The sequence below is a fragment of the Perognathus longimembris genome, chromosome 28, assembly GCF_023159225.1.
Source record: "Perognathus longimembris pacificus isolate PPM17 chromosome 28, ASM2315922v1, whole genome shotgun sequence".
In the NCBI taxonomy this organism is placed as follows: domain Eukaryota; kingdom Metazoa; phylum Chordata; class Mammalia; order Rodentia; family Heteromyidae; genus Perognathus; species Perognathus longimembris.
In genome coordinates, this window is record NC_063188.1 from 24,152,111 (window position 1) to 24,178,135 (window position 26,025).

At 40.7% G+C, this 26,025-nt stretch overlaps 1 protein-coding gene across 2 annotated transcripts in view; it reads left to right on the forward strand.

The window, feature by feature from the left end:
* The first annotated feature begins 8,318 nt into the window (after positions 1–8,318).
* Lamp2 (lysosomal associated membrane protein 2) overlaps positions 8,319–26,025 on the forward strand; it is a 42,889-nt gene continuing 25,182 nt past the window's right edge. Inside the window, exons 1-3 of one of the 2 annotated variants that reach the window (XM_048337002.1) lie at positions 8,319–8,507; positions 21,118–21,236; positions 22,653–22,866. In XM_048337002.1, the coding sequence (XP_048192959.1) occupies positions 8,447–8,507; positions 21,118–21,236; positions 22,653–22,866 (394 nt within the window). In that variant the 5' untranslated portion in view covers positions 8,319–8,446. The remainder of the gene's footprint in view (positions 8,508–21,117; positions 21,237–22,652; positions 22,867–26,025) is intronic. The other variant, XM_048337001.1, reaches the window with a different exon arrangement.

The following is a 26,025-nucleotide window of genomic DNA, read 5'->3' on the forward strand; positions in this document are numbered from 1 at the left end:
GGAGGAATGAAAGGCAGGATGCTTTGCCCATCTAATTTCCTTTTCTCCTCATTTTTATTATCATATATTAATTGTATAAAATATATGATTTCCTCGTGACATTTTCACACATGCTTTTTAACATATTTGATCATATTCGCCACCCCATTATACTGTCTTATCCATCCAGTCTCGCTCTGAACCCAAAGGCTCCACGGAACACAGTTTGAGTTCAAGTCCTTCATTCACTGTTGGAAGGAAGAGTGCTCCAAAGAGCTCAAGTGGTCTAAATAGTGAGTAATTGTCAAACTTAAGGTCAGTAACCAAAACTAGAAAAGAACCAAGGAAAGGGTGACATTGTCCAAAAGGAAATGTACTCCTTACTTGACTTACATAACTGTAACTCCTCTGTACATCACCTTTATAATAACAATAAAAATAAATTAATGAAAAGATCAATACTTAGCTCCACTGAAAGAGTTGTACACTCTTGGGGGAAATGTGCATTAGTGCAACCATTATGGATAATAATATGGATGGTCCTCCAAAAATTAGAAGCATTGCTACATGATGCAGTGATCCCACATTCTCATATTTACTGCAGCATCATTCACAAAGCCAGAATATGGAATCAATCAAGATGACATGAAGATATGGAGAGAATGTGATGTGATGTATACCTACCATGGAAAAACTATCCATCTATGAAAAAAGAAAGGAATTCTGTCATTTGTGACAGCATAGGTGGAACTGGAAGATATTGTTCTAAGTGAAATAATCCATGCACACAGCAACAACCATTCCATGATCTCATTCATCAGGTTTGGAAACAAAACACTGATCTCAAAGGAGAGAGTGAATAGTGATTATTAGAAGCTAGGAGTGGGGATGATAGAAGAGGTGGGATAATGGATGCCAGAGTACAATTACGAATAAGTTATAGAGTTCTGTAATACAGTAGAGGGAGTATAATTTGCAGTAGCCTGTCATATCTTTCATGAAGAACTAGAAAAAAAATTTGGAGGCTCTAAATACAAAGAGGTTGATAAGGAGATGGAAATGCTAATTATCATGATGTCATCAATCATATTATATACATGTATTCAAATATCATACTATTTCCCCAAATACATATAATTATATTGATCATAAAACAATATTCAAGTTGAAGAGGATAAAATGCTAATTATTTTGACTTATCACTATGCATTGTATACCTGTATTAAATTACGGCACGGTACTCCATAAATATCCATAGTTATTATATGTCAATTAGAAATGAAATGGGGGAAATTGGAGGCATAGCTCAGTTGGTAGGGTGCCAACCAATGAATGAAAGCATCAGATACTCAACTTGAGTACCAGTCTTGGACCAAAAATGAAAACAAAAGGAGAAAAAAAAGAAAACAGGCCAGGTAAAGTGCACACCTGTAGGACCAGTACTCAAGAAGCTGAGGCGGGGGATCACTAGTTTGAGGCAAACCTGGGGGAGTGCCTGGCTCAGAAAGCCAGACACTGTGATAAATACCTATAGTTCAGCTACTAGGAAAGAATACCAGCTACATGCATATAATACCAGTAGCAAGGATCACAGGTATAAACCACCAGTGCCTGGCTAGCGATGTGTATTTATAATGCAATGTTTCGTAACACATTTGTCTTTTAAAAGAAGAAATTGGTGCTTTTTTGAAACTTTTCTTGAGATATAGTTGACAAATTTACACATTCAAGGTGTACAATATGATCATTTTTTGGCTAATACTGCGGTTTGAACTCAAGGCTTTGTGTTTGGTAGGCAAGATCTCTACCACATGACTAACACCCAGCCCTAAAACATGAGGCTTTGATGCTTGATTTTATTAACTTCTCTGAAGTAGTTAATGAAGGGGTTGGCTGGATGGACTGTCTCCCTTAGAACCCACTGTAAAACCACCAGATACTTATGTGAACACAGAGGTAAAACAAATGAAAGAACATCTGGAAAGGAAAGAGTTGCTAGGAAACATCCACATTTAAATTCATAGAATGCCAAGGTCTTCAGCTAATAAGTTATGTACCAGACACGAACAGGGCCTTCAGTGTTTTCTCACTGATATGAAACTTTAATGAAGGGCACATTTTTGAGCACACGTTTGAGCCAACTGGGAATAAAGCAATAGACAAGAAATACAGAGGGAAAAGAGTTCTATTCCCTCCTGTATTGTCTACGTAGGCAAGTCACTGGACCTCTGAGGAAAATTATGGGATTGAAGCAGAAAAGGGCTATTCTGACTTTAAAGTGTCTACCATTCCATATTGACAGTTGGTCACCAGTGGCTGCCATCTTATGGCAATCAAACTTGTGTAGTCATGTACATCATCATCAATAGGGTCATATAGAAGGAGATAAGAATTTCTAAATCTGACCTCTTACCTCCAAACCCCTATTGCAAAGAGGATGCTATATCATTGTTTTCTATGCAATGCATCATTTCTTAGTTTGACAAATCGTAATATTATGAGAAAATTCTGTTTCATAATCTATTGAATATGAACATCATAGTGGAGAGACAAATGAAACTGGCATGCAAGTTTTATGTGTGTGGGGCAGAGAGGGAAAGGAGAGGAGAGGAGAGTTCCCGGGAGGAGGGGGAGAGAAAGTGGGAGGGAGACATACAAGGCTCAGAAAGGAGACAGAGAGGGATAAAGATATAATACAAGCATAATTGCATACACAACACATAGGATCACAGCCAAAAGACCATGAGTCCAGAGCCACCATGGCTATATCTTGAGGCTCTGTCTCAAAAAAATAAAAGCAAAGCAAAGCAAAAGCACAGTGGAAAGAACATTTGTTTGGCAGTCAGTGGAGCTGGCTGTGAGACCCCACTTATTGGCAGTGTGATTTTGAAGAAGTTGCTTCAGCTGAATCCTTGTCTGTAAATGGAATAGTCAGACTAGAGCTGTTTCTCAATCTGAGCTGCATATTGAAACCACTTTCGGATCCTTCAAGACACAGTTGCTCCTTAGTCCGGCTCATGACATTCTGACTTGGGAGGTCTGTGGTCATGTGTGTGTTGTGTTTCCAGGGTTGAGAAACTGATAGAGCAGCCAGGAAGTATTCGCATGGCCCGCAGCTTTACACTTCTAGGATTCTATATAAAGAAATGCTCATTTATTTAAAAAAATTAGGAAATACGGTGCCCCAATTCATCATACATCTGGGTTAATGAATTGCTGTTGGTATACCTTACAAATGGCACCCAATTTAAGACAATTAGTAATCTAGGGGTATAGGGATGTTGCTCAGTGATAGAACATTTGTCCTAGTGTGTTTCAGATCTGAGGATACATCCCCAGCACCACCAAAAAGCAAAACTAAAAACAAAGGAACATGTTGAACTATGAAGCCATCACAAACTTTTACTCCTAGGACTAACACAAGTGCTGATTCTTTGTGACAGGCACCATCAGGAGACAGAATTGTTGCTTTGGAAGTTGGACATAAATGGTATTATGTCAGAATAAATAGGCTAAATAGTCTCAAACCCTCATTTGGTCTGAGCTTCTTTCCATACAGTTATTTAATGCTTTATATCCCAAACACTCTGAGAACCGTCCTTCTCTTCATGGCTCTGCCAGGAATCCTGTCCCAGGTTGAAGGAGTTTTTCTCTGACAGGGACAGACATGTGGGACTGAGGCTGATGTTTGAGCAACTTCATGTGATCTCCACATTTGGCTTTATATTCATTGGCCTGATAGCTGATCCTGCCTTTTCCACAGGACTCTTGTATGCTCTCCTGATCAGACCTCCTATCTTGCACAAAGCCCCTCAGTAGCTCCTTGCCTCTTGCCCCTACCACATATGTAGATTATGACTTTTTTTTTGCCAGTCCGGGCCTTGGACTCAGAGCCTGAGCACTGTCCCTGGCTCCTTTTTACTCAAGGCTAGCACTCTACCGCTTGAACCACAGCGCCACTTCTAGCTTTTTTAGTTTATGTGGTGCTGAGGAATTGTTTATTTGTTTTGTTTTTGTTGCCAGTCCTGGGGCATTGACTCAGGGCCTGAGCACTGTCCCTGGCTTCTTTTTGCTCAAGGCTAGCACTCTACCTCTTGAGTCACAGTGCCACTTCCGGCTTTTTTCTATATATGTGGTGCTGAGGAATCGAACCCAGGGCTTCATGTATATGAGCAAGCACTTTACCACTAGGCCATATTCCCAGCCCCAAAATTTTAGTAATTTTTTTTGCCAGTCCTGGGGACTGAACTCAGGGCCTGAGCACTCTCCCTGGCGTCTTTTTGCTCAAGGCTGGTGCTGAGGAATTGAACCCAGGGCTTTGTGCATGCTAGGAAAGCACTCTACCTCTAAGCCACATTCAAAGGAAGGAAGGAAGGAAGGAAGGAAGGAAGGAAGGAAGGAAGGAAGGAAGGAAGGAAGGAAGGAAGGAAGGAAGGAAGGAAGGAAGGAAGGAAGGAAGGTGAGCAAATGCCCCCAACCCATGGTGTTAGTGACATCTACTTACTTCTATGTCTTCATAATATTTTGCCAGTCCTGGAGCTTGAACTCAGGGCCTGCGCACTGTCCTTGAGGTCTTTTCTTGTGCTCAAGGTTAGCACTGTACCAGTTGAGTCACACCACCACTTCCAGCTTTTTCTGTGTATGTGGTACCAAGGAATCAAACCCAAGGCTTTGTGCATACTAGACAAGCACTGTACCACTAGGCCAAATTCCTAGCCCCTGTGTCTTCATAATTTTTTTTAAGATTTGATTTCTTTTTGTTGTCCTACTATTTCCCCCTTTTCTGGATAAAGCCTCTAAGCTGTTGACAGTATGTGTGGTCACTACTTCAACTCACAGAGATGTTACAGTGTGCTCAAAAGGTTTCTCTGGGCAAACGGAGAAATGGCATTTTGAGTTGTCAGTTTTCCCAGCAGAATTATCCTCAAGTTCCCCTGAGAAAAGATCCAGTTCAGTCTGCTAATATGAAATGGTTCTCAATTCTGATTGCGCATTCTAATCGCCTTGGAGGGCCTGTGACAACCCAAGTTCTGAGTCTCACAGTGGAGTATGAGCAGATCTGAGGGAAGACAAGGGAATCTGCATTAGGCTCTTTCTTACTGGTTTCATCTGCACTGGGAAATGGAATTAAAAGTGAGGAGAAGAACTTCTATTGGCTTCTTCTCAATAAATTTACAAAGCAAGCCTTTTGGTTTGTAAACATTGTGTGTGTGTGTGTGGGGGGGGTGATGGGGTTTAAATTCAGGGCCCTTTACTTTCCTGGCAAGTACTCTATCACTTGAGTTATGACTTATTATTATTATTTTTTTTGCCAATCCTGGGCCTTAAACTCAGGGGCTGAGCACTGTCCCTGGCTTCTTTTTGCTCAAGGCTAGCACTCTACCTCTTGAGCCACAGCACCACTTTTGGCTTTTTCTATGTATGTGGTGCTGAGGAATTGAATCCAGGGCTTCATGCATGCTAGGCAAGCACTCTACCACCAAGCCACATTCCCAGTCCCCATGACTTATTCTTAAAGTTTTGCATTTTGCTCTGGCTGGCCTGTACTGGGATCCTCATAATTATGCTTCCTGGAAGCTGGGAAAACAGGTTATTCACCATTGGCTCTAGGCTTTTACTAGTTAAGATGGGGTCTTACAAACATTTTGTCCACGCTGGCCTCAAATCATAACCCTCTTGATTTCTACCTCCCAAGTAGCTAGGATTACAGACATGAGCCATCATGCCCACTCATAATAATAATTTTTAAATTAATTAACATGAACCAGTTAAACATCAAATAAAAATAAATGTTGTTAGTATGGCTAGAGCAAGCCAGAGTCTGGTGGTTGGGTTGCTGAAGTAGAGTTTGGAAACCTATTTTGTTATTGGATTATTATGAAACATTGAAAAATCACTGTCCTATTTGTGCTTCTGATTATCCTACATATGTAAATCAGTACACCCAGGTTGACCTCAGAGTCTTCCTATCCTTTATATTAAAAAAAACAAAACCCACCTCCCTGTAAATGAAAGACATGTTGAAGAAATAACATTCATAAAATTGTGTTAAGCCAAAAGAAAGTTAAATACCTACTTCTTTCTCTCTAGCACATTCCTTCACTTCCCCATGGGCTCTTGTTTTCTCCTTTAGGTAATACGACTTACTCCAAATAAGCACTGCTGAACGATCCAAGGTTGGAGCAGGGGGACTTTGTCTATGTGCTCCCTTAGTGCTATGGGCTTTCCTCGTGAAATCATGTCTTCACCAGTCCACAGCCTGGAGTAGCTGTGAGCTCCTTTAGAGTGGAGAGCATGGCTCATTTTTTTCCCCACCAATTTCTTCTCCTAGCAAGTGCTCAGGAAATGTTTGCTGAATTAATAAATAACCAGAAGCTATAAGAATAGGTCCTGGCTTTTAGCAATCATATGACCTCAGTGCTGAGCTGGTAGAATGATCTCCCCAGCCTATTTCCTGGATTTTTCCCCCAGTTGTGTCACATAAGGAAAGTGACTAGGTTATATGATTTTCCCCCATTAGCCTTGCCAGCTGACATTGCCTTCGGACTTCCGCCTTGACCACTTTCTCCATGTCCTTTTTTTCTTTTCTTTTTTTTTTGAGACACAATGGCTATACAGCACAGGCTAGCCTCTGACTCATAATCCTTTTACCTCAGTCTCCCAAGTGCAGAGACTATAGACATGTACCACCACACCTGCTAACCACTATGTTCTTTTGTCTGTTTTTCTAGAATATAGGGCTAAACATGAAAGTTATGCAACATATAATTTGAGGAGTAAGGCCACAGTCCATCAGTAAGCATTGGTGGAGCAACTTCTGAGGGGTCAATTCAGTTATGTGTTCTGAATATGGCTGTATCCAGGATATGGCTCTAGCCAAGCCTTGCTGATAGTGGGGCAGTCCAATGACATTTTACTAATGATAATGAGTAATGTTGCAGTGTATTTTGGGTCTGGATTGGGCAAGTCAGTTTTCTATGACTTAGTTTTGCCCATGATAGATGACATCTACAGTTTTCTCACTTTCAGGAATTAATAACATGAAAGCAAATGATATTGAGATTAGATGAGTAAGTGTTAATATTTGTGTTGAAGTTAGGGCAAAGGTGGGGTGTCACAAGTGTCCATTTAGAGAAATAGCTAAGTGGATAATTTTCTGCAGAAACAGACACACAATGCTGCATGAAATTTCTGAAGATTTCTTGAGCTTCAAACTTTACATACACCTGACCAAGCTAATTTATAGACCCCAGGTTTTAAATCTCTTGGACTAGATGATCTTGAAGCTCCATTTTAGTGTTTCTCAAGGTGTGAAACATGAACCACAGCATCAGAATCACCTGAAGTGTTTAAGAAAATAAGATGTTTGATGCAGACATGGTAGTGCGTGTCTATAATCTCAGCATTGCAAAGGTTGAGTAGGGGGATCACCACAAGTTCAAATCCAGCCTGTGCTGCATAGTGAGTTCCTGTTTCAAACAAAGCAAAACAAAACAACCAAGTAGCTGAAGACCTTCTATTTTGTAAACCTGGGAGTGAGATGTAAGACTGTATTTTTTGCAAACTTGGAGATGCTTCTTTTGGGAGGTAACAGTTGAGACTCAATATTTTATTCCAGTTATGCTTTTTACGTTTGAATGCCTTCATTTGATGACTTGGGTTTTGTCTGTTTACTGTTCATTTGGCCAAATATAACAAATATCGTATTTAATATGAACTCATTGTAGAATATTTGTGTGCATTTACATAGCAAAACATATATATGATATACATACTTTTCCCTTGCGTAGTAATATGGATGTTTATTAACTCTCCCTTTATCCTTGTTTCTCAGTTTTTTTAAGTCTTCCTGTATTTTTAAAAAAGGTGCTTCCTCTTTCTGGTTTCAATTTCCCTATCTGGGAAATGGTGGTGTAACTTGTTACAGTTCAAGACCACGTCCTGCTGTGGTGGTTAGTAACTCCATACCACCCCGGAGCTTCTAGTCTACAACATGAACTGCATTGGGTAACAAGGATATTTGCAGACAAATTTTGTGTTATTTTTGTATTAATTACGTTGGGATGCATTTTTAACCCCAGACAAAATTATTCTGTCCTAACTAAAGGAGCAGGAACAGAAATAATCTACTATTTACCTGGGTTTAAAGTTCCGCCTCCGTCTTAAGCCTTAGGAAAGTGCCGTCCGCACACAGCACTTCGTACCATAATAGTGATTGTGAACCAAAAAGCCAGGGCGTGGTCTCCCCGCCCACAGGCCCCTACATCACCAATCCTCTCGCAGCTTTCTAGAGTTGTGGTTGGCTGAAAGCAAAAAAGAGCCCCACCCCTGGTCTTATGACTCGGGCTGAAGCTGCACTGTGGTCAGTGGTCACCGGAGCTGTACTTTCAGGTCCCGCGAGCCTTTTCTCTGGTATTGTTGCTCTTGTCGCCGCTCCCGCTGCCGCATCTGGCTTTTCGGAATCACGATGTGCTTCCGGCTCTCCCCAGTTCCGAGCTCGGGGCTCGTTCTTCTCTGCCTCCTCCTTGGTGAGTTGTGGGGCCCTTGGGATTCGTCTCCCCGCCGGGCCTGGAGCGCCGGTTCAAAGTTCACAACCTGAAAGACTGGTCCAGACCGGGCGCACCCACTGAGCAGCCGATACTGGGTGGTGGCTGATTTCCCGGGGAAGCGAGGCTGTGACCGACCGAAGGCCTGCCGGAGCGATGGCAGGGAAGAAGGGCCTCTGAGAATAACCCGGGGCAAGCAAGGGGGCAGATGCCAAGGGAGTAGGCAGAGCAGAGCAGAGCCGAGCCGAGCGAAGAGTGGAGGAAGTCGGGGTAGAAAGCAACTTGGGGAGGACAGGCAGGAGCGAGCTCAAGAGGGCAGTATATGCAGATTCTGGGATGACAGGGACAATTAGGGGAATCCTGGTTTCCTAGAGCAAGAGTTTTGAAGATTGTGGAGAAACCACAAGGATCAGAAAGAAAATTGGAATGAAATAGGTACGGTGAGGAGAAGGAAGAGCATGGGAGTGGGGGAGAAAGGACAGAATGCCTAAAACCCAGGGACAGGCTCCGGGCTTTTAGCAGTTTGAGGCCAAAGAAGAAAGGGTGGCTGAAGACGAATGGTGACGAATGATGTAAGATTAGACTTTGGTCTCAGTGTTGAGCGTGAAAGCGGGTGTAGTGACTGAAGCAATTGTCAGGAGAGAAAACTCAAAAGCAAATCTCTGGAGACTGAAGGAATGATTGTAAACTTTGGCGAAGAGTGAACATCTAACTAGGTAGTGTCAAGAAACTCGATGTTCTATTAGTTTTACTACTTCCTGCGAGCCAGACTCTGACAGAAAAAGTCCTAGATGCTTCCATTGAGACAGCTTCCTTGATATGAGGTGTTAGTAGTTGTATGACTCAATTTTCTATACTACCTGCCTGGTCATTGGGGTTTACTCTTATCTTTTCTATCACACAATTGACCTATTATTTGGGATTGTAGGGGGGTTTGTTAACTTTCTAAGGATTGGGTTTATAACTAGGTCCTAAGAATATCTGGATGAAAAGAATATTGGCTAGCCCGGCTCTGTTCTCTAATAGTCCATTAAAAGCTTTAATGCCTAAAAGTGAACTTTGATCAAGTGTCTTCCTGACCTGATTCATTCTGTCCTCCTTGTTAACCAGTGACCCTTGCTATTTGTGCCTTAATAAAAGAACAGAAGGAGCAGACCCAGATGGATGTGGGGGAGGAAATAAGATACATTAATGGAGCCTGAGAACTTTTCAGAACAATACTGTGAAGATCTTTCTCTTCCCTCTCCCCCTTGCACTTGAATACAGTGTTTTTCAGAGGCTACTAATGTGTGATGACATCACCCACCACCCAGAATGTTATAACATTATATTGTTTTATTCATTTCTCACTTTTAAGTTCTAATACAACAAATGCCAGTAGATATAATTCACACAAACGCAAGGTCTGTTAAGGTCTGCATGGGTAGGTGAGTAAAGCAGGCCCCGTTCCAGAGCATTTGCAAATGCGTGATGCACTTAACCTGGCCACATGGTACAAGGAATACTTCTGAGGCACTTCGGAACCAGGGAAATGAGGCCTTGCATGAACACTAAGGCCAGCTGGCCCTAACAAAGGCTTGTTTACATTGGAAAGTACCTTATCAGTGACTAGGACACATCTGACCAAGGTATCTGTTCAGCAGTACTTCTCTGCCAGTTGAATCACAAACAATGCTTACTGTTTAGGGGATAAAGTCCAAAAAAGTAATCGTTGTCCTACTTACTTGTTGGCTCTTGTGTTATTAATTTTTTTCTAAATAAATGCTTCTTTTTGTGTTGTTTTTACCAAAGCAGTGTTTGGTCATTGTAGAAAATAAGCAGGCAAAAATAAGTACAAACAAGAACCTAACAAGCAGCTCATCTGCTAGGGTGCCATTTATTGGATCAGGACTTACATAGTTTCATCCTCTTGCATGGTTTCTAAGATGAAATTCAGGACAGAATTTGGAGGACTTCAAATTTATGTAGCTAGATCTAGTCTGCAAAAAGCTCCAGAATGCAAATATGGTTGCTTTTTCTGATAGTTCTTGGTTCAGTGTGGAACTCAGAGTTCTCCCAAGTGTCCTTTTACATGTCTTTAGTTGCTTAGTGAATTTTGTTTGCTACTTTTCTTTAATGAAATTGATAGTGAGGATAGAGGGTTTTTTTTATTAGCTTACTTTAGCTGTAGGAAGGAGTTTTCGTTGTTACATTTCCACACATGTTTACAACACATTCCAATCGCTCCTTATCACTCTCCCTGCTCCCACCTTCCTCTCCCAGAACAATTTCAACAAGTTTCTTTGTTCTGTTTTCATAGCTGCAAAATAATCTATTTTGCAAAACAATCTATTCATCCTTATTTGTCCATTGTTAGCTCCACCTTCTCTGGCTAGTACCCATCCCCCCAAATAATCCATTTCTTCTTTCCTCACCCTCATTCTTCTATTAATCCATAGCTTTCACTGAGTTTCTTTATACTGTTTTCACATATACTTGCATTGTATTAGAAAATTGTTCACTCTCTACCAAGATTAGGCTTTTGAAAGCAACAACTTGGTGAAGTACCTGCTATGTGTCTGGTACTTACTGTGGGTACAAATGAAGGCGACTGTCCCAAATTTATACTCTCGTTGCCATTAATGTTCTTGCTATACCAGTTTCAATTTGTAAATTTGTAGCTAGCCCAGGTCCACCAAGTAGCTATTTAAAAAATAGCTTTATCAGTAAAGAAAGGGATGAAATGGTTCAAAAAGAAATAACTCATTGCCTGGCGTATAAAACGGTAAACCCACTGTATAACACTTAAAAAGTAACATTAAATTATATATTTTTTTAAATGAGGTTAACCATAAACACTCCTTAAATAACCAGAAAACTGTAGGTGTAGCTCAAATGGTAGAGCAATAGCCTTGAGCAAAAAAGCTCAGGGACAGCAACCAGACCCCAAGTTTAAACCCCAGGACTGGCACACAGGAAAAAGAAGACATTTCATCTTTTTCAAACTATTGGCTTCTTATATTAGCCCATTTTCTGTTCCTTTTTTCTCCTAGTTCTAGCCAAGCCTCCCTTATGATGTTAATCTCTGAGAGCACACACTGTCTTGCTTGCTGTTATTTCTCATGGCTTACTGAGCACCTGGTATTCACTGGTGGGCACTAGGGATAGGACCATGATCTAGATCCAACAGACTCCTCTTTCTTTTGTGAACCTTATGTACTGTTTTACAAGAGGTTATTTTGTGTCTTTGGATTGGGAGCTTCAAGGTCAAGGCTAAGAGTACAGGTAATTATACAGCACATTGTCAAATAAGATCCCCTGTAATAATGCTAGTCTCCTACCTGGGTTCTTATAGATAAATGATAATGAGTGCTAAAAGTTAATATAGAGAACTATGAAGTCCTTGATGAGAAGGAGGATTAGGTTGTCACAAAAAACTAGTATCTCTCATTTTGAGTCCATTTTAATGTAAACGTGGAGACTTTTCTGTGACTTTGCCATACTTTGTTTAATAACAACTTTGACATAAAGACTTGTCAATGTTAATCTAGCTATAGTAGAAGTACTTGAAAGGACAGACTTGTCAGTCCATTAGTCACTGGTTATATATGATAGGATTATAAGTATTCAAATATGTGCCTCATGCACAAATTTATTCCCCTATATCTTTGCATGGACTTTGTAACTATGGATTGTTGACAGCTTTGGAGGTAACTTGAGTGTCTCTTGGCCCAGGAAGACTTTTTTTCCTAATATAGTGACAAAGCTCCTGATCATAAGTTCATATTAAAGTGATCAGAGATCCCCTCAGATCCATAAGTTTGTTTTTTTTGTCCATCTAGGGGCTTGAACTCAGGGCCTGAGCACTGTCCCTGAGCTCTTTTTGCTCAAGGCTGGTGCTCTACCACTTGAATTACAGTGCCACTTCCAATTTTCTGGTGGTTAATTGGAGATGAGTCTCACTGACTTTCCTGCCTGTGATGGCCTTGAACCATGATCCTTAGATCTCAGCCTTCTGAGTAGCTAGAACTACAGGCATGAGCCACTAGCATCCAGCTCCACAAGTGTATTTAATAAATACTTGTTGGTTTCCTACTCTGCATTGTGAAAGAATTCTGGATGTCTGCCAAATACCACTCAGCAGTAAGCACTTTCCATTAGTTGACTAGAGTTGAATCTCATTTCCTTACTCCCTGATCTTTAAAAAAATGAAGTCATTCTGTGGTTACATACCCTTAGTTCTAGTAAATTTTTTTTGAGATAGAGACTCACCAGTAGTTCATGCTGGCCTTGAACTCAGAATCTTTCTGCCTCTTCCTCCTAGTTCTTGAACTACTGGCATGCACCTCTGTACAGCTTGTTTTATTAGGTAGGTGTGTGTGTGTGTGTGTGTGTGTGTGTGTGTGTGTGTGTGTGTGTGCACGTGCACACGTGTACTTTGAGCTGTCCTTTAGCTTTTTCCCCAATGATTGGTGTTCTACCATTTAAGCTGTGACTCCAGTCCTGTTTCGATTTTAATGTTCCTTTATTTAAGTTTTTGGGGAAAGGAAGCCTCCACATGGTTCAGGCAGAGAAGAGTTTATTGGGGGGAGAGCAAACTGCCAGCCCAACAAGATGGAGGCATGGGGAAAGCAGAGAGGAAAGAGAGCAAAAGAGAGTAAGAGAGAAAAGGAAAGAGAGCAGGACTTGTGTTGAGCTGGATTACATGGGGAAAGGCAGGAGGTATGGCCAGGTGGATTGGATGTAACTTCAAAGAAGGGGGAGGTAACTGCCTCCAGGTGTGTCAATTACCTAGGTAACTCAGGTACCGGGCGCAGACTTACACAGGTAGGGGGCATCTGCATGGAGCCCTCCTGGGGGTGGACTTTACCCTTTACACATGTCCGTAGCATAAAGTTGTACCATTACCTACCTTTCTGTTTTATGAAATAAAAAGCAAGAGTGTAATTAAATGAATGTAGTGAGTAAAACTTCATTGGGAATTGTGAAAGATGAACAGTTTATCTTGTAAATCTGTGGGAAAGCCATCCATCACTTAACAGAAAAGAAAAAGTAAATATGTGCTATATAGTACCATGCCCCTCTATGGTCTTTTTAAATACCTTTGGCCAAAGATAGTTCTGAAGAAGTAAATTTGAGGTCAAGACTTTAGTAGGATGAACCAAGCTCTGTTGGCTCATGCCTAGAATCTTAGCTGCTCAGGAGGCTGAGATCTGGGGATCAAGGTTTAAAGTCAGCTTGTGCAACAAAACTCTCCAGTGAACCAGCAAAAAACAGAAGTGGTACAGCACCATCCTTGAGCAAAGAAGCCACGTGAGAGCATGAGGCCCTGAGTTCAAGCCCTAGAACCTGCACGCTAATAAGATAAAAGACCTAATAAGATAAAAGTAAAACATTCCTACAAATTGGCAAGGATTCCTTTAGCATGTCTACAGGAGTCACTAACTTGCTTGGAAAAGTTTGCTTAGCTTGGAGGGGTTTATATGTTATCTATTGAACACCCCATGAACACACCATGCAGTTTTGAGCAAGGGTAATTTGCCAAAACTCTCACAGCGAGTAAAATGGACTCCTGTTTGAATTCTCTTCTTCAGCTTCAGGGATAGATGTTCTTAATCACCTTGTTAGTTTGTTTCTCCAGCCATTGTGTTTGTTTGATGTTGTTTTCTTACTAGTATTATCTTCTTGCTCTACTTAACTCCAATTTTCTTGTAAAAATCTTGATATATTTTGAACAAATAAGCTGAGTTTTGAAAGAATCTATAAATGAAATTTTTGGAAATGGGATTGAAAAGATATTTGAATTTAAGAATGTTGATTTTTTTTTTTTCTTTTTGCCGGTCATGGGGCCTGAGCATTTCTGCCCAAGGCTAGCACTGTACCACTCTGAGCCACAGCGCCACTTATGGTATTCTGGTGGTTCATTGGAGATAAAGAGTCTCACAGACTTACCTGCCTGGGCTGGCTTGGAATGGTGATTCTCAGATCTCAGTCTCCTGAGTAGCTAGGATGTTGATTTTTTTTGCCAGTCCTGGGCCTTGAACTCAGGGCCTGAGCACTGTCCCTGAGCTTCTTTTGCTCAAGGCTAGCACTATACCACTCCACTTCTGGCCTTTTCTGTTTATGTGATACTGAGGAATCGAACACAGGGCTTCATTCATGCTACCACTAAGCTACATTCCCAGCCCCTAGGATGTAGATTTTTAAGGCACGATTTTTCCTTCTCTTTGGAGAATAAACTTTCAGCTTCATGATCACATATTCTAGGATGTATCCAGCCATGATTTTAAATACCTGAGAAGCTTTTTTAAAGCAAAAATATTTCTGCCTATCATGCACAGCAGCAAGGATGGAAATTTCACACTAGAGACTTCACCAAAGTGTAACTATATTAACCATGAGCTGATTTTATGGGAAAAGTATTAGTTCTAGCTTAAAACCCATGTCAGAACTTACTGGGGTGAAAATATTATGAAATTGGAACAAGCATTCAGAAAGCTGATTAGGTTCATGATTTGAAAGTTCTAAAGCACTAGCCTTCCTGTAATGAGATTAAACTCTATTTCAGATCCTTATTGCAGGGGATTTTCACTTTGATGTAATCGGTATTTATTGAAAAGCTAATATATATTCAGCACTACTAGGAATGATAGCAGATAGAGAAAAAGTATTAGATCTAGTTCCCTCCACCATACACCAGTGACAGATGAAGATGACATTCATATAAAAGACACACTCCGAGGGGCTGTGGTAGAGATAGGATCATCTGATTAAGGTAGCATATTGGAATTCAGGTGTGTGACAGAACATTATCAAAAGGGAATCTTGAATCTATCCCATGTTTATTATTTATTCAGAGTTTGATATGTTTTTTAGTACTAAGGCATTACTTGCTATGGACTGTAATTTTCCACAGCAACAACTAGTTTGTTGCAAAATGACAGTTGAAAACTGTGGTTTGGGAGCTTTCAATAGGAGAGACGGGATATACTGGCATAAAATAGCTGGTTTGCATTTCCATGGTGGCTTCAAGATGTCCACTACATTTTCGTATACTAATGGCCATTTGTATTTTTTTCATTTGATTTTTTTTTGCCAGTCCTGGTGTTTGAATTCAGGGCCTGGGCTCTGTTCCTGAGCCTCTCTGTGCTCAAGGCTAGTTAGTGCTTTACCACTTATGCCACAGAGCCACTTCCAGCCTTTTCTGTTTATGTGGTACTGAGGAATCGAACCCAGGGCTTCATGCCTACTAGGCAAGCACTCTACTACTAAGCCACATTCCCAGCCTTTCATTTGAGTAGTATCTGTTTAGGTAACTTACTTAGATTAAGAATAATCTAGGGACAATTTAAAGTATATAGAAGGATGAGCATAAATTCTATACAAATGCCATACATTTTACTCATGCCATTTTATATAAGGGAATGGAAGATCAGGATTTTGGTATAAATATCTGGGAGCCAATTTCCAGATACTGAGGGACCCTGTACTTGTGATATTTTGTTTTTTTAACACAAGAGGGCTTAGTAGGTGAAAATGGTTTGAACTGTATACTTGACATTTATGTGCTTTTTCTTTACATATTTTGTGATGTGTACTTTCCTCTATGTATGTATGTATGCTACATGACAAAACATTGACTTTATAAAAGTAACCCAGAGTGACTGGAATTTTTGTCTATTTATTCCAAAGCCTGATTTAATACCCTAATTTATGGCAGAGAACTGTACCACCACCAAGCATGAAACTTAAACTGGCACCACTGGCCACTGCTATCTTGTTGCCTGCGCACTTAATTCTACTGCAGTTACTTCCTCACCTCTTGATTGTTGTTTACACTGATGACTCCATTCTCAGCCCCCTTAAAGATTGGGATGGATAAATTTGTTGGGCAAAGCCTAGAATGTTTCCTCCCTCGTGTAAGGAAGAGTAGGAAAACAAGTATCCAACGTTTTCACCTCCTGTTAACAGCCAGGAGTTATAATCCATAGAGGGGGGTTATCTGATTTGGGGCAGCCAAAAAGAGGGACATCCTTAAGATGAACACTTTTGTCAGCAGAAGAAAGGAGATTTTAAGTGTCGGAAATAATAGACGCCTAGGGGTAGAAGTTGACTCTAGTATGGCTTTTGGGTCCAGTGCAAACAAGTTTAACCAGATTAAAAGGGTGTGTTCTGGGAAAATGGTTTGTGAGATGCTGAGGGAAGAGGGTGGGACAAGATTAAGTATTACTTTGAAAGCATGACCAAGGTCATATAGGAGTTTTGGAACCAGTAAGCATTTGAAGAGGTTGTAGTAGTGAATCTTGCAGGGTTGGGGGGGGGCAGCTCTGAGGTACTGTAGTAAATTTAGGGGTGGAGTGGTAGATTGGGAGCAAAAATAAGTGGTAATGATTGAATTTAAGGGAGGATTTGAAAGGAAAAATAATAGGATTTCATGAAGAGAATGTAGTAGAAACTATTTCCAAAACTTTTGAGCCTCAATGTCCGGCCCTGTCTTTCATTTGTTGATTTAGGGCCCAAAGGAGCCCATTTGCAGGAACGAGTAAAAGAATTAATGTTAGTTTTAGAATTGAAGGAAAGAATCAGCTGAGGGAGAATATTTTTAGGGGAGGAACACAAAGGTTCAAAGCCTTTGTGCCTCTGATCATATAAAATAATATGTATGGAAATGAAATCCATGACATGGAAATAGGAGGATTTTTTCTTTGTTGTTTTCTTTTTGTCTTGTTTGGTCTTTTATCCGTCTTTGGGAGGGTAAGGGCCACAGAAATTAAGGGTCAAAGGATGAACAAATGCAGCAGTGGTACTGACTAGACACTATGTGAAAAATAAACCAAACAACTTGTGAGTTGGGAGGGGAGAGGAAAACAGAGAGAGCAAAGAAAGAGGTGACACTGTCCAAAAAGACATGTATGCATTCCCTGACTTGTGTAACTGTAACCCCTCTGTACATCACCTTTATAGTAATAATAATCACTCCCAGTCAGAAAGGCTGGGAAGCAAATGGGCAGCATGCTGAAGCCTCTGGGCATTTCTCAGGTCATGGTCATGGGCCACAGGGTAGATAGACTATGTAGACTTTAGTTTCAAGTGATAAATATAAAGTACAACTTGTACCTTCTGCTTTATAAACTGCCAATCTTGTTAGTATTTGAATTGGCCTGCTTTTTACTCTAATGTTTTTGGAAATAAATGATTGATACATAAAAGGCTTTTTTTTTAAGTTTTAAGTGTCTTCAAAATGAGGAAGAGAATATCCTAAAGCTATAGTCTTTATTAAAAAATATTTGTGCCAGTACTGGAGCTTGAATTCAGGGTCTCAGGTTCTTGCTTAGCTTTTTCGTTCCATGCTGGCACTCTACCACTTGAGACTTAACTCTACTTCCACAATTTTGAGGGTTAATTGGACAGGACAGGCTCTTGGAGATATCTTCTATCTACTATTATTTGTCAAGAGCCAGTCTCAATCCTTGATCCTCAGATCCTCATACCTCAACCTCCTGAGTAACTAGGAATTATAGGCATGAGCCACTAGTGCCTGGCTATTTTTTAAAAGTGTTACAGAGAACATAACAAGCATTATAGAAGGGTTATTGTATGATGATGTTTCAATACAGGGATACATGTATAATGTTTAAAATCAGATTATGTTTCATTCAGTTTCAATGATTGATCATTTCTTTATGATGAAAACTTCGAAAGCTTTCTAGCATTTTGAAACGTATAGCACATTATTGTATCTAGTTGCTCTATTGTGCAGTGGCACACCAGATATGCTTGTCCCTCACTATGGCTCAGTATCCTTTGATCAGCATTTCACCAGACTTCTTTTCTCCTTCTGGTAACCACCATTCTACTTACAAATTTTAAGACAAGAAAACTATATACTAGTCTCTCTAACGAACATGTAGGCCAAATTCTCAGTACTGTAAAATACTTGGCAAATCAAATCCAACAATGTATCAAAAAGAACATGAGCTGTGGCTCAAGTAGTAGAACACTAGCCTTGAGCAAATAAGCTCAATGACAGTGCCCAGGCTCTGAGTTCAAACCCCAGGACTGGCACCAAACAACAACAAAAACCCAACAATTCATCAGGATCAAGTGAGCTTTATCCCAGACACTCTTCTGAGGGTTGCTCAGATCCTGGAAACTTAAGCCAGTCTCAAAAAGAGACCATCTGAAAAGCCAACTCTAGTTGATTAGAAAAATCCGAAGTTCCATTTCTTAATACAACTTCAGGGTGGGCTTGGATCTGCTTGAAAACTCCAGCATCACAAGACCCTTTGAGCCTTTACCAATACTTAGTCACTGTCAGTAACCACAAGCGTTTGCATACTGTCTAGGCTTGCTAAAGCAGCTAGGTCTCTGGAGCATGACAGCTGTGTACAGCTTGAAAGCTGTTGCCGAGGCACGCCTGCTTGCTATTCCTCTTAGGACTTTATTCTCTGCAGTCTATAGCATGCCCCTGCCTGTAGATGATGGTGAATTGCTCAGATATCATTTGTAAGGCTGTGCAGCTATCTTAACAGGAAATAGCTTACCTCTTGGGGACTCTGTGAAGAAACTTTTTAGATAATTGTTCATTGTTTATGCTGCAGGCATATTTGTTGGCATATTTTCCATTGTGCATTAGAGTACTAAGGCCTTGAGTACTTCAATTTCATAGGTAATGTTCCTGTAAAGTAGAAGTGTAAGGACCAGAGTCAAGTTAGATGCAAAATCCCAAAGCTTTCTTGTGTCTATAAAGTCTCTGCCTGAAGAGGTCGTAGGTTGAGAATTTAGGAAGTAATGTTGCATCCACTGGAAAGAATCATCAGCCTTTCCAGTCAAGTTGATTTTTTAAAGTGAAACAGTAGTGAACTTTGAATTTTTAAACATTAAAAATTTTCTTGTGTATCTAGCAGCTCTTTTCAGTGTTACTTCTTATACATGGTTATACTTACAGGTGGTATTCTATACCTGATAGTATTAGTAAGAATTTAGGAATACACCCAGGTATCTTAGATCATGTAGATTGGAGTAGGATTTAAAGCAATTAGACTATGGAAGAGCCTAAGAGAAGCAAGAGGTGTGTGTGCACACATGTGCACGAGCTGGTTTTGGGGCTTGAACTTAAGGCCTAGGCACTGTCCCTGAGCATTTTTTTTTTTTGCTCAAGGTTAGCACTCTTATGACTTGAGCCACAGCTCCACTTCCGGCTTCTTTGATGGTTAACTGGAGATCAGAGGTCTGGCTTTGATCCATGATCTTCAGATTTCAGCCTCCTGAGTGGCTAGGATTGTAGACATGAGCCACCTGTGACCGAGGAGAAGCAGGAATTTTTAAAACCCCCTTGAAGGATCCCCCTTCAAAAGCCTCAAAATACAGAGTACCTTGGTAGTAGAGTACTTCTCTAATACATATAGAGACTTTGGGTTTTATTTTATCTCCAGCACTGCAGAAAGAAAGGCATACTACAATTGCCTAAAACAAAACTAGTAAGGCACAAATGAACATGGATATGATTATTAGGAAGCAGAAGGTGAATTTTGCCAACTGTGCCATTATCTAAGCATCTCAAATTTAGTAACCATTCTTTGCCAGTAAGATTCTGTTAAAAATTGAAAGGAACACAAGTCATAGTTGGGTATGGTGATGCATACCTGTGATCCTAGTTCTTTAGTGGCAGAGGCAACAGGATCATAAATTGAGCCTCAATAAAAGGGGAGGAATGGAGTTAGAGCTCAAGTGGTACAATGCTTCCAATTAGTGGGAAGCCCTAGGTTTAATCTTCAGTACTTCAATCTTCAGTAATGGGGTCCCCCCCAAGGGAGGGGACCACAATGTAATGGGGTCTGGGTGGGGCGGAAATCCCCCATCCCTCCAAGAGTTCACCACTCAGAGACAGTCTCAAGTAAAAAGATGGATTTATTAGGGAAGTAAACAGTATACTGACCGGCCAGGGTCACAGCCCAGACTCAGGAGCTGAAACTGCAACTGTAAAAAGTAGGCTGGCCAGCCAGGGCGGCAGCCCAGACTCAGGTTATAAAGGCAAATACCACATGGTCAAGCTTGCCACACGCAGGTGGCCAATGAGGTTACAACACTTACAGAGCATGCCAGGTCACACGTAGGTGGCCAGTGGAGTTGCAATCTGCCTCATAGCAACTGTTTGAACCAACCTATCATGCTAGTTAGGCTTGGCACATGGATTTGGTGGGGCTCACATGATGCAGACAGATAGGCCTACTCAGGGGAGGGCACAGGTTTAACCTTGAGCATTCCACTACTCAGGTGGTCAAGCAGTTTACACAATCTTATCACAGTGAAGGGGAGCCTCCCTGGATAGGGTGGGGGAGATCTTAGTGAAGATGGAGTCGGCTTCTGCTCTCTTTAATCTGAGATGGAGTAGGTCTGACACCCCTCAACAGCCAATGATGGCGCTGGCCAGATCTGACCTCCATATTACAAGTACTATTAAATATTTTTTAAAAGAAAATCAGCAGAAACCCGTATGTATTTAAAGTACATTTTTATCTTAGAGCTGTTGAATTTTCAGTACTGGATAGAATTTGTTATGATTTGTATGTTTTTGTAGTGCAATTAAAAATGTTATTTTTTTTAATTCTAGGAGCTGTCCCATCCTATGAATTGGAATTTGATTTGAAAAATTCAGAAAATGCCACTTGCCTTTATGCAAAGTGGCAGATGGATTTCACAGTACATTATGAAACAACAAACAGAACTTCTGTAAGTATATTTATTTTTCTTTGATTTTAATTCTGACTCTTTTTTTTTTTTGGCCAGTCCTGGGGCTTGGACTCAGGGCCTGAGCACTGTCCCTGGCTTCTTTTTGCTCAAGGCTAGCACTCTGCCACTTGAGCCACAGCGCCACTTCTGGCCATTTTCTGTATATGTGGTGCTGGGGAATTGAACCCAGGGCCTCATGTACACGAGGCAAGCACTCTTGCCACTAGGCCATATCCCCAGCCCCTTAATTCTGACTCTTTAATCATTTAGATATTTATACAAATGAGATTTCACATTAACTGATGTTAGCACTTAAATTCTGTGGTTTTAGAAACATTCTCATAGTTATTATGTATCATATTGGAGTGAATATTACTTCTAGTTCCTTGGTTCTTCAGAGTTTTTCTTGGAGATGTTTAAGGACACATGATCTGAAGGCTACATGGTATGCAGGTCTAACTACTGTGTCATGTGTTTAAAATATACTAGCATTAAAGCTTGTCCTTAGAAAATGGTTTATTGCTGGGTGCTGGTAGCTCATGCCTGTAGTCCTAGCTACTCAGGAGGCTGAGATCTGAGGATTGAAGTTCAAAGCTAGCCCCTGCAGGAAAGTCTATGACACTCTTATCTCCAATTAACCACCAGAAAACAGAAGTGGCACTGTGGTTCAAGTGGTAGAGCCCTAGTCTTGAGCTGAAGACCTCAGGGACAGTGCCCAGGATCAAAGTTCAAGCCCCACCACCGACAAAAATGTTTTACTATTAGAACCCCTCCTTTAGGGTAGTCTCCTGGTCTTGCTTCTTTTTCGTTTTTATTAAGCTCCTATCTAGTAACAATCTAATTTGGGGAGGGCAGGGTTGTAGTGGGGCTTGAACTCAAGGACTGGGTGCTGTCCCTGAGCTGTTTTTCGCAAGGCTAGCACTCTTAACACTTGAGCCACAGCTCCACTTCTACTTTTATTGGAGATAATCATGGACTTTCCTTCCTGGAATGGCTTGGAACCACAATAATCAGATCTCAGCCTGCTGAGTAGCTATGATAACAGGTGGGAGTGAGTCACTGGTGCCCTACATAGAATCAAATTTTAAGGAAAAAACAACTGATAAACTGGGAATGTACTTCTGTGCTAAATCACTTGGTTAGCATGTGTATAAGCCCTGGATTCCATCCCTAGCTTTGTAAAACAAACTGACCCAGCTAACTGAAAGATAGCAGTTCAGGCAAGGTTTCCTTTTTCTCTTTAGCTATACACAGTTCTGATAATTGGTTTGTGGCTGAAGAATCTAAGCACACCAGGCAAAGGGCTGTTGGCTGTGGCAATGTGTGCTTTACACCGAGGGGGCATGCTCAACTAGTCTTCCGGAGCTAACACTGCTACCTGTTTGTTCCTAACCTCAAACTTCTTTTTGCTTTTAGAAATCTGTAACCATTTCAAACTTTACCAATGTGACATTTAATGGAAGCAAATGTAGGGATGAGCAGAATCATTCCCAAATTGCAGTACAGTTTGGATCCGGTTTCTCTTGGATTGTGAATTTTACCATGGAGGCACCTTATTATCTGATTGGTGGGATCTCATTTACCTACAACATGAGTGATGCTACAACATTTCCTGATGCTGCAAAGAAAGGTAACCTTAAGAATTGGATTGAGGGGCTGGGAATATGGCTTAGCAGTAGAGTGCTCGCCTTGCCTGCATGAAGCCCTGGGTTTGATTCTTCTGCACCACATAAACAGAAAAAGCCGGAAGTGGCACTGTGGCTCAAGTAGCAGAGTACTAGCCTTGAGCAAAAAGAAGCCAGGGACAGTGCTCAGGCCCTGAGTTCAAGCCCCAGGACTGGCAAAAAAAGAAAAAAAATGTTCAAGAATTAGGTTGATATATTCTTGGTTTCTTTTTTACTACTAATAAAAATATAAAATGCTTAAAAAATCATCATTATGTACATTTGTCTTCCTAACTAGAAAAACAAGCCAAATCTTTCTATCCTCCCTGTCTCTGATCACATACAGACAGTAATGGTGTTGGCAGCCATTTTAGGGGCACTTTTACTCTATTAAGCTATTTCAGTTCAACAGGTACAGGGCATAAGACTTGATTAGGTTTAGTAACCTCCCCAAAGGTCACAAATTTAGTCAGTGTGTAAACAGCTTGATATTTGGACCAAAAGTCTTATAAGTCGCTAAATTCATTCATTTAACTGATGTTATTTATCATAGTCAATAGTACACAATGGACAAATCTTGAATGAGGGGAAAAACTCCTAATCACTGTTACAAGTTCAGTAACCTGAGACTAAAAGAAATGACTTGTCTTTAGATCTTTTTTACCATCCAGATAATATTTTAACTGAAAAGTAAATAATGATTAACGTTTAAATGAGTAAAGTCAACATTTGTTGCTGTTTTGAGACAATTTCAGGTCAAAATGAACTTGGGAAAGCACAGGCAATTAGGCCATTGTCATTCCCAGAATTGAAATATGTAATAAATATTTTGAAAGTACAGATAATGGATATTTTAATTTTTTTGTTTTGTTTTTGAGACAGGTCAAGCTTGCCTTGAACTCAGTCTACTTGCCTCAGCTTCTTAAGTGCTGAGATTATAGGCATGCACTGCCACACCCAGTTTGATATTTTTACTTCTCTTGAGGACATAGTCCTCTCTCTTCTTTCCCCTCCAATAACATTAATTTACTGTTTGTAATTTTGCTCTTCTCAGCATTAGTTACCAAGACTTGTGAATTACTAATCATGTGACTAAGATGACACTTTAAAGACCCCAAAATCAAGGAGGTGCACATTAAACTTGGGAGAGAGCACAGACTGAAAGTTGAAGTTTTCTTTTTTACTAATCTCTTAGTTTGAGAGGATGACTAAGGCAAAACTTGTGACTGAAGGAAAAACTTGTCTTTGAGAATTGGAATGATTTGTTCTTCACTTATAAGAAGCTTAGAAAACTAGTTGAGACAAAGCTAAATTGTGTCCCCAAGTTACATGGAGAAATTGGAAAACGTGGAGTTGAGTCTGATTGTTTTTTCTGCTGTTTGGACATTTGGTTTGAGGGATTAGTGAATGTGTAAAGTTTTTTCTGACAATGTAAAATGGATGTGAGACATTCCCTAATCCCATCTGTGGGTCCCTGCCTGCTTTAAAAGAATTCTCCCCAGTGGTCCTGATTAGGAGCCAGAGAAAGAGAGGTCAGTGTGTGACAGGGGTGAGAGAGTTTGCTCAAGAATTGGGACCTAAGCTAAAATTCTGCTAATGGTAGAATTTGAGTAGGATGTTTCCACCAGGGGGAAGCAGAGTATGGGCAGCAGTAATCAGACAGTTGCCTGATGAAAATTGCAGCTCTGTGTGTGCAATGGAAAAGAAAGTTGGCCAAATGCAGTGCGACAAAATTATAAGGAACCTTGGAAGCCAAGGAAAGGCATTTAGATGGATGGGGTAGGCAAAAGGGAACCAGTTTCAAGTTTTTAAAGTGAGAGAATGGTATAATCAAATCAGGATTAATTTGAAAGTGAGTATACTCTAAGACCAGGTGCCAGCTTCAGAGGCAGTTTTGAAGAGAATAATGAAGGCACAATGCCTAGACTATGTGGGCCATGGTAAAGGAGGGGATTTAGTTTGACATGATTGGACAGAAAAACTAAAATGTTAGCCCTTCTCCTTAGCCCTCTACATTTTGTCTACCTACCTACCTACCTACCTACCTACCTACCTACCTACCTACCTGTCTTATCTATCTAATCTATTTCTATCTCTATATCTATTTTTGCTAAGCCTTGGGCTTGAACTCTGGGCCTAGATGCCGCACTCTACCACTTGAGCCATACCTCTAACTTCTGGCTTTTTGGATAGTTTATTCAAGATAAGAGTCTCCCAGAATTTCCTGCCTAGGCTAACTTCGATCCTTAAGTCTCAAACTCCTGAGAAGCTAGGATTACAGGCATAACACTCCCCCTTTTGTCAGTGGTGGGGCTTGAACTTGTGTCTTGAGCACTGTCTCTGAGCTCTTTTGTTCAAGGCTAGCTTTCTACTGTTTTGAGTGACAGCTCCACTTAAGGTTTTATTTGTGAGTAGTTAACTGGAGATAACAGTCTTACTGGAACTTTTCTGCCTGAGCTTTCATCAATTCTTGATTGTTTAAATCTCAGCCTCCTGAGTAGTTAGGATTACAAGCATTGGGCCACCATCACCTGGCAATCCCCATTTATTTATTTATTTATTTATTTAGCCAGTCCTGGGGCTTGGACTCAGGGTCTGAGCACTGTCCCTGGCTTCTTTTTGCTCAAGGCTAGCACTCTGCCACTTGAGCCACAGCGCCACTTCTGGCCGTTTTCTATATATGTGGTGCTGGGGAATTGAACCCAGGGCCTCATGTATACGAGGCAAGCACTCTTGCCACTAGGCCATATCCCCAGCCCCCCCTTTGTTTTAAACAAGGGGGTGATTACTTTTTTCATGACTAGATTCTATGTAATAAAATACTTGGAATAGTTTGGAAGTTGAAAAGAGCTCTCAAGTGGCAGTGTAGAAAATTTTTCTTTGAAATAATTCATTATGCTGAAATAGTAATTTAGTTTTAGGCATCTGATGATTGAAGTTAACCTTGAAACTGCTATTTTCTTTTAAAACGTTTTTGTTTTTGTTTTGTCCATTGTGGGGTTTGAACTCTGGGCCTGGGCGCTGTCCCTGAGCTCTTCAGCTCAAGATTAGTGCTCTACCACTTGAGCCACAGTGCCACTCCACTTCCGGTTTTCTCATGATTAATTGGAGATACGAGTCTCCCG